This window comes from Leiobunum rupestre, chromosome 2 (genome assembly GCF_980474605.1).
Source record: "Leiobunum rupestre chromosome 2, qqLeiRupe1.1.hap1, whole genome shotgun sequence".
Lineage (NCBI taxonomy): Eukaryota > Metazoa > Arthropoda > Arachnida > Opiliones > Sclerosomatidae > Leiobunum > Leiobunum rupestre.
Window position 1 is genome coordinate 25,802,381 of NC_143385.1, and position 8,660 is coordinate 25,811,040.

General features: G+C 33.5%; 1 protein-coding gene across 4 annotated transcripts; it reads left to right on the forward strand.

The window, feature by feature from the left end:
• Positions 1–547: 547 nt before the first annotated feature.
• Positions 548–6,133, forward strand: LOC149956636 (uncharacterized). Of its 4 annotated transcripts, none has more exons than XM_090164733.1 (9): positions 548–792; positions 1,349–1,387; positions 3,835–4,024; positions 4,091–4,231; positions 4,302–4,961; positions 5,037–5,126; positions 5,292–5,494; positions 5,612–5,771; positions 5,854–6,133. In XM_090164733.1, the coding sequence occupies exons 3-9, from the start codon at positions 3,835–3,837 to the stop codon at positions 6,030–6,032; spliced, it is 1,623 nt and encodes a 540-aa protein (XP_090020859.1). In that variant the 5' UTR covers positions 548–792; positions 1,349–1,387; the 3' UTR covers positions 6,033–6,133. The 4 variants fall into 4 exon arrangements, with proteins under 4 accessions (XP_090020859.1, XP_090020858.1, XP_090020861.1 ...); XM_090164732.1 differs by having other exon boundaries at positions 549–792; positions 1,349–1,382; XM_090164734.1 differs by having other exon boundaries at positions 553–792; positions 1,349–1,382; positions 5,049–5,126.
• The last annotated feature ends 2,527 nt before the right edge of the window (positions 6,134–8,660 follow it).

Sequence of the window (8,660 nt, forward strand, 5' to 3'; positions counted from 1 at the left end):
TTGTGTATACGATGCCCAGTTCTATTTTGGAGTCGTAATTGAAATTTCTGATGAAAAGGACGCCGCACTCATCAAATTCTTACAACCTGGTGGATTAACCCTTGTAGCACAAGCCATTTGGTTTTGTGTTGGCTAGTAGTCGCGCGGTCGGTATGGTGTCGTAGTTGGTTAAAAGTCGTAAGCCAACTCAGGCCCGACTAAAAGAAACCTAAAGCCAACTTCAAAACCAAATAACGCCCAACTTGATACACACGCATTTATTGGGGACAAATTTCAATCTTAGCGACCTAAAAACTATGAACCCTCATATTTATTCTGCATAAACTAAACATTAATGAACAATAATTTCCAATTTAAATAATCCTAACAATTTTAAGGAGTATTGGAAACCAACTCCTACCCGACTCCAAAACAGCACTTTACTTAAATATATCAATTTATTTTCGTAATTCCTGTTTATTACTTTAAAAAAACTCTGCACTTAAAGATATTTTGTCCGCCTTAAAAAAATATAAATGTTTTAAATAAATAAAACATTTTAAGAGTTATAAAAAGTTGATGTATACAGATGGGGTTTATTCCTAGCCAACAGGCGTACATTGTACCTAGAGTGGGAGGGGGCGGGTGCCAGTAACAAAGGTCGAGAAAATTCTTGGAATTTGGAAAAATTCCAAAGCCTCGTGGTAACGCGAGATTCGTGGCTGGGACCGTTCAAGCGGTCAGTTTCTTTTACCTCGTCTCCGAACAAAGGTGGACCTCGGGTTCATCGCCATTTTCCGTTCTATGATTAAGGTAAGCCTAAATATATTTTTCAATGTTAAATATTATAGTATTTAATTGAAAACTACTACTTTTTAACTTTAAATTTGTAGTAAGTTAAATATTTTGGGAGTTTGAGATATTGTGGAAAATTATGTAATTTTAAATACTCAAATATTTTAATAAAACGATAGATTTTAAAATAAACGTGTTTGAATATACCCAAAAATATCAAGAACTTCAAGTGTTTTCTATTTCAATGAAAATAAATTTAATTTTTAATTATGCTGTCGACGAGTTATCCACCATTTCCTATAGTTACGAGATACGATATCCACCCCCATTCAAAAACTAAAAAAAAGAATACGGAGTTAAGTCCAGTTCTTTTTTTACGTTTTAGTCAATATTAAATTCCCTAACTTTAAATATTTTTTGTATATTCAAACACTTTTAATTTAGTTTATATTCTATTGAAGTGGACATTTCCCTTAAAGATATTTAAGTCTTATATATAATTAGTTTTCATTTTATATACTATCTTACTTTTAGGCTGAATTTTAAATGGAATTCTTATTGTTTCTCTATTTAGGTTACTTGATTGATTGGTGCTATAATTTAACACGGTAATGTAATTAACCTTTTTTACTGTTTGCTACTCTAATTTAATCATAATATTAGTTAATTATGGCTAATAGTAAAGTTAAGAGAGTTGGTATGAACTATGATAGAGACGTTTCTGATTTAAGTAATAGACAAAAGCGAAGAAAAAGAACCAATTATTTAAATACCGTTATGGAACGAGTGTCAGAAGAATGTGATTTATTAGACGCTAGAGGTGTAGTGGATTTTGACTTAAATAAAGATGGTGTATTAGGCCCTTGTAGTGATGAGGCAATTTGCGATTCAGGTCAGGTTGAAATTAATCAAAATGGGATGCATTTCTTAGATGCACAATGTCTAAATAACAGTGATTCTGATGAGAACATAACTGATAGTTCAAGTGATAATATCGAGAGGATTAATAGCAATTTATCGAGTTATAGCGATACTAGTTCGTCGGAACATGATGTACGTGATATTTCCGAAGATATTAGGAGCTGGGCATTGACCCATAACATAGACACTGTTAAGCTTAATAGTTTGTTATGTATTCTACGGGTTCATGGACATGACACCTTACCGAAAGATTCGCGAACACTTTTGCATACCCAAAGAGATGCTATAGGAATAACACTAATTGCAGGTGGGGAATATTGGCATATTGGTTTTACCCAAGGTATTAAAAACTTTTTAAATTCGCGACCTAATTACGATGACGATATTTCTTTTGCCATAAATATTGATGGGGTGCCTCTATTTAAAAGTTCAAACAAATGCCTTTGGCCTATTTTGGCCTCAGTTTATAGTTTTTCGGAAGGGATAATTGGGGAGGTTTTTCCGGTGGGAATATTTTGTGGAAACAGCAAGCCTGCATCCTTAACTGAATTCTTGGAGCCTTTTTTAAATGAACTAACAGCTTTGTGCAGTAATGGTTTTCAATACGGTGGGAAAATATTTAACTGCCGATCAGATGGTCCTTTTATATTAGACACACCAGCTAGGACCTTCGTAAAAAATGCTAAAGGGCACACTGGTTACCATTCTTGCGATAAATGTACCATTAAGGGTTTTCATTACAACCGTCGCACAGTTTTTTTAGAGCTAGATTCCGATGAGCCAGTAACTTTACGGACAAATGAATCTTTTCGAAATCAAATTAATGAAGAGCATCACCTTATTGGACCCCCTTCCCCTCTAGAAAATTTGGATATGGATATGGTTAAACAATTTCCCCTGGACTACATGCATCTGGTGTGCTTAGGGGTTATGAGAAGAATTTTAACAGCCTGGGTTAAAAAAGGGAAATTTGTAGTAAGGTTAAGCAGCCAGATGATAACCGAATTCTCCAACAAGCTGGAAAATATTAGAAAATACATTCCAAGTGAATTTGCTAGGAAACCTAGAGCGTTAAAATATATAGATAGGTGGAAGGCCACAGAGCTACGGCAGTTTTTGTTGTACACCGGTCCAATCCTAGGCGAGGATATTCTATCTAAAGATGTTCTTAACCATTTTAGATTGCTTTTTTGCGCAATCTACATTTTGGCATCACCAGTTTTTAGCAAAACTCTGTGTAACTTCGCTGGCCAACTTTTAGAAAAATTTGTTTTATCAAGTCCAGACTTTTATGGGAAAGAGTTTGTAGTCCTCAATGTTCATTCCTTAACGCATCTAGCACATGATGTGAAAACATTTGGTCCGTTAGACAATTTTAGTGCATTTCCTTTTGAAAATCATTTGCAAAAGCTTAAAAAGAAAATGCGATCTCCCAATAAGCCCCTTCAGCAACTGTTTAAAAGAGTATATGAAAACCAACTGCTTCCAAGTAAAGAAAAAATCAACCAATTAGTCCTAAAGAAACCGTTTAAAAATAACAGCCCTCTAGTACCAAAAAATGCTAAATCTTTTAAGAAAATTCAAACCACTTCATTTTGTATATCTCTTAAATCGGGTGATAATTGCTTTAAAATGACTTCTGGTGACGTAATAAAGGTTAGACATATTTATCAGTTTGGCATTAATGACATAATGGTTGTTGGAAATTTGTGTAAACCTTATGCTGATATTTTTGATTACCCTCTTCGGTCTTCTATTTTAGGCCTTTTTGTTGGTAAAATTTCAAAATTAGCTAAAACTTATCCTCTCTCTTCAATAGAAAGCAAGTGTTTCATTTTCGAAAACAATGAAAATTCTTTAGTTAAAATTGTTCCAATGCTTCATAGATTTTAAATAAATAAAATAAAAATAGTTTTTATTTAGTCAACTAATTATATTGACTATTTTACTTTGACTTAAAATTGATTAATAATAAAGTATGGAATGGGAATATTTGGAAAATTTTAATTTATTCGGTTAGAATTTGAAAAGTTGGTTATTTTTCTTCAGATTTTGGTGGGAGCCCTAGTGAACAAAACTATAATTTTCCTTTTAACCTTAGTTTTCAAGTTTAGATATTTTGTATTGTTTTTTTTTCAGATGTTTGTAGTGTTTAGTTTCGAAAACGAAGGAACTGTTGAAGTAGTTCCATTAAAATGGTGTCCCGATGAAACTTCATGCTACTGGCCACCATCGTCTTTACATAATGAAGTAACAAGTTTAATTACAAAGTGTGCTTCATACGACGAACATTGGACCATTTACAGTGGGAAGATTTTATATAAATCAAGTAGGACTACATTTTTAGATTCTGTAACTACAACAATAATGCTGAACCATTTTTCTGTGATTGCAGTGATTTACACAAGAGCCAGGGAGCAATTAAAAAATGCGGAACTGACCTCCGACTTGGCCAGCGAAAAGGAATATGGAAGAGGACGAAGAAATAAACGGCAAAAACAAATGGATATCTCTTCAGGCCCTGATTCTACTTCTGGTAATTATCGTAATTTTATTAACCTGTAAAGTATTTTTCGTAAACTAATGGCTTACAAATTTTGGAGTAGAAGATGAAAATGGTAAAACAAAACGTGGAAAAAATCGTAAAATGGTTAAATTACCCTCACCACCGCCTTTACCGTTGATGCTCAATGAATCACAACCAGCAATAGATGCGAGTCAATTACATTCCAATGAACAGCGTAGTACAATTACATCAAAAAAATCGATGGACAAGACACCTGTTTTATCAGCGGTATATCAAAGTAACCAACATTTGGAAAACCAACTTAACACCAAGGAAGGATCTAGCGCTTTACTCTCAAAGAAAACGTTTGACAAAACCAGTAAAAGCCCTCAATTGGAAAAATCAGGAATCGCTAGTCAACAATCTCGATCAATTGTTAAACCAAACAAGAAAACAAAGTCACGATCTACGTCAAGTAGCATTTCACATGGTAGGAAGGAAACTTCAAGAAGTCAAAGCTCTCATTGCTCTCAATTTTCACCAAGTCCTATTCCACAACATAGAAAGGAGAATTCTGATTCAAGTTATCGCCGTTCATTTTCTACAAATCAACCCGTAGAGGAAGTTAACTCCAGTCCAAACTCCATCAACTCTGAATTTTCTACAATACGGCCACAAATAAGAGACGAAACATTTATGCAACATTCTTTTGGATCTGAATATTCTTCAATCGGAAACCACCAAAATCGCTATATGGAAGGTAACATTAGTTTTTACTGATTGTTTTTATTTTATAGGCCAACTACGTAGTTGTTCGGTTTACTGTCTTATATAGTTTATTTTCAAGAAACGGGAAGTGTGGATAAATATCAACAATCTCTATCTAGGCAGCACCATTCAAGCCTTTCCAATGGTATATTTAAAGGTATAGTGAAATGGTAAAATAACCTACTGAAAAATAAGTGCAGAAACGATGTTAAAAAATTTTAAGATTAAATTTTTTTAATTAACTACTTTTCGCATAAGTAGTCTAACAGTTTAAAGGAAAACTAAATTTTCATATACAATACTTAACTTTCTTAATTTTTAGATAAATACGAAAAATCTGTAATGTTAATGCTATCTGACATACACGTGAAATTGGATAAAATCATAAACTCGCAAGAGCAATTGGCTAATTATACCCTGGACGATACGGAAATTGATGGTTCACCAAGCCTACCTCTTGAAAGCATTCAAGATTTGAAAAAGTTGGAGATGTTTCTGGATGATGAGGATATCAGAAAAAGAGTGGTAAGTTAATAGTCCAGTTTAAACAGGGTATACAAAAACGCAGCCCCGTGATTTTCTATTTTTGCAATGGGGCTTGGATAAAAATCTGTTTTAAATTGACGATTTATTCATTGTTAGGTGAGAAAGTTATCAGCTATCGGTGGTCGCAAAATTGGTGATACATGCCGTGGAATATTGAAGAGAGTATTTTCGCATTCTTTGATTTTAAAGTTCAACTGGATTGGCTTGAATGGAAAACACGCATTTCAAGTTTTAAAAACGAAAAATGTCATAATAGGTAAATTATATTTTTCTTTAAAAAAAACTGTATTCTTGCTATGTAGTTTTCTCACGAGTTTGAAAACTTTATGTATTTACAGAAGCTGTTCAACGTAACGTTAAAGGGTCAAGAATTTATGATATTGAAACAGTTATGAAGAAGTGGATCAGATACTCAGGGGACAGAGAAGGAGGAAGAGAGCAAAGAAAGAAAAAGAGTAGCCAAGAAGCTAGAGACGCAAGCGTTGATAAACCAGAAGCTGAATTATCAGACGAGTAGAAAAACTGTTAATTACAAATTACCTATTTGACGAATCTCTTTTTTTTGGAGACGATTGTATATATTTGAAATTGCTGTGCCAAAAATTACTGTTTTTATATCGAATAAAAAATGAATTTTAATATTTTGTTATTCATTATACCGAATAATTAAATTAAAATTTGGGGAATTAGGTAAGGTATTGTGCTGGTTAAGTGACTACATTTAGTTGGCGAAAGGGTGGTTTTAAAGTTGGCGAGGGGGTGGTTTTAAAGTTGGCGAGGGGGTGGTTTTGTAGTTGGCGAGGGGGTGGTTTTGTAGTTGGCGAGGGGGTGGTTTTGTAGTTGGCGAGGGGGTGGTTTTGTAGTTGGCGAGAGGGTGGAATTGTTGGGACAGTGTTAACTTTGGTGTTGGTAACTATAAATCTTTAATATGGCAAAAAAACCTAAAGTTGGCCACATGCTGGTTTTTTTAAAAACGGAAAGGGCCCCGATTCGTAAACCAGCTGCTGGCCAAATAGGACATTTCGATTGTTCAGTTGCTGGTTCACCAACACCTTTGGCCAACACTATAATCACAACTGCTGGGCCAGCTGCATTAGGCTACAAGGGAACAACGTCATACCGCTGGCCAAGAAGAGAAGACTTATGTTGGATTCCAGATTGCAACATTCTTTGTCACGTAGAATGTCCAACAACTCCAAACAAAAAGAAATTCAAGTTTGAAAAAAAGATTTAAATAAAGTGAAACATTTATTTTCAAAATACGATCCACATAACGTTGTTTAAAATATAACTATCACTTTCATACTTAAGTAATTTAACTTTTTTTTTAAATTGTCTTAGTGGGTTTTCAATTATTATTACCTTCACATTTACCATAAATTGTTCTGGAGTTTGTTGGCTTACTTTAATGTTTTAAAAGGTGTTCATGTCGCAACACGGGGTGAATTATTGAAACCTGTATATTCATAAACCAAAAATGTATTTTTATAAACTGTATAACGGATGGAGATCCCCTTCCCTGTGATACCACAACGTAATATACAGAGACAGGGAACTTCCACCAGCTATATTCGAGATTAACCCTCGGTTAATCAACGTGCGTGACTGAACACAAATCTAAGCCTTTGGTAGTGTAGGTGGAAGAATCAATTTTACCAATAAATATATTAAACAATTTATTTCTTATTTAATAAATTCTTAAATAAACAAAATACAATAAAGTATTATAATAATTAATTTCAATTAAGTCCTTTTTTTCACCAAATACTCCATGTCCCCGCGCCTCTGTTAAAATCTTTCGCTCTCAATTTCCACGCTTCTCTTCTGCGTTTAAAACTCAAAGTCCCTTTTATATTAGGGAAATCCAATATAAAAAATAAACTAATAAAAAACTATGTTCTTTTGCGGCGGCGGCGGCGACATCTGGTAGGAGTGGTTTCTTAACTTCGATTGCAACGGATGGCGGGAATTTTAAGCTCCATCCGTTGTAACTGGTTAGGTCAACATAATATATTTTTTTTTAGTGGTGTTCAAGTCTTAAATCACGGCCAGCCGTGACCCGCGAATATTCAAATATCGATAAACACATTTTTATTTTTTTCTCGCGTTTAAAAAATAATAGCTTCCAATTATGTTTTTAAAAGACTTCTTACCCCATTGTAAGAAAAATAAAATAAATAGATTTTTTTGAAGGTAGAGTACGCGTCGCAAATTGCGACCAACCATAAAATATTTCAAAAAATTTTGTTTTTTAAATTTGGGTTTCAGATTCAGGTTCAGCTCTTCTTTTATGCCTAAATTGTAAAGTTTCATTAATTTCAGTGAATTGGTTCAAAATATATTTGAATATATTCAAAATTTCGTATTGAAAAGCCAAAAATTTCAATTTTTTTTGAGACTCAAAATTTAAGAAACTTAGTTTCTTAACCTAATGTATTTGTAGAAAAAAATATTATGAAAATTAAAAAAAAGGCATTTTTTCCGCCTGGTCGATTTCACATGGAATGACTCCTATCATAAACTAATGAGAAACAATGCCTTTGTCCATTTAATTGGAATGTGTTTCAATATACACGTAAGGAAAATTCCTTGTATACTAAAAGGTTGGCATTATAAATAATTTTTAAACATTTTCAGGAATTTAATTTTTTAAAAGGTTCCGGGAAATATCAGATGTCTCAATGTTTTATTAGATTTCTCAACCAATCCCTAATTAATTAATAGTGGAATTGGAATACCGTACAGCGAAAAAATCAGAAGAAAATCACATACAATATCCACTATTAGGAGAGAAACAGGCTTCTCAAAAAGAACGCCTGGTGATACACCATATTGGAGGGTACATCGCGAGGCAATTGATCTTGATCTATGTAGTCAAATCTTAAACATTTATCAAACATTGTATTAGAATGGCCAATGAAAAAGCAAACGATTATGCAAAGTGGACGGAGGATTTGAATAAAGGAGGTCTGCTAACTTTAAAGCCTAAAGCTTTTCCATTCGTATAAAAATTACATCTCTCGGCTAAAGCATTTTTGAAGAGAGAAAGCGTAACTACTATTTGCCAGGATAGATTGGATTGCTTTGAACAACACATATTGAACAATGAAACCTGGTTTGTATTGTAGGGAACGCAATGCGAAGT

Excerpts from the sequence above, each read along its gene's own strand:
- LOC149956636 (XM_090164733.1), top strand. The coding sequence starts at position 3,835 with ATGTTTGTAGTGTTTAGTTTCGAAAACGAAGGAACTGTTGAAGTAGTT. Across the intron at positions 4,232-4,301 it reads AGGCCCTGATTCTACTTCTG|AAGATGAAAATGGTAAAACA; the intron begins GTAATTATCGTA and ends ATTTTGGAGTAG. Across the intron at positions 5,495-5,611 it reads AGGATATCAGAAAAAGAGTG|GTGAGAAAGTTATCAGCTAT; the intron begins GTAAGTTAATAG and ends ATTCATTGTTAG.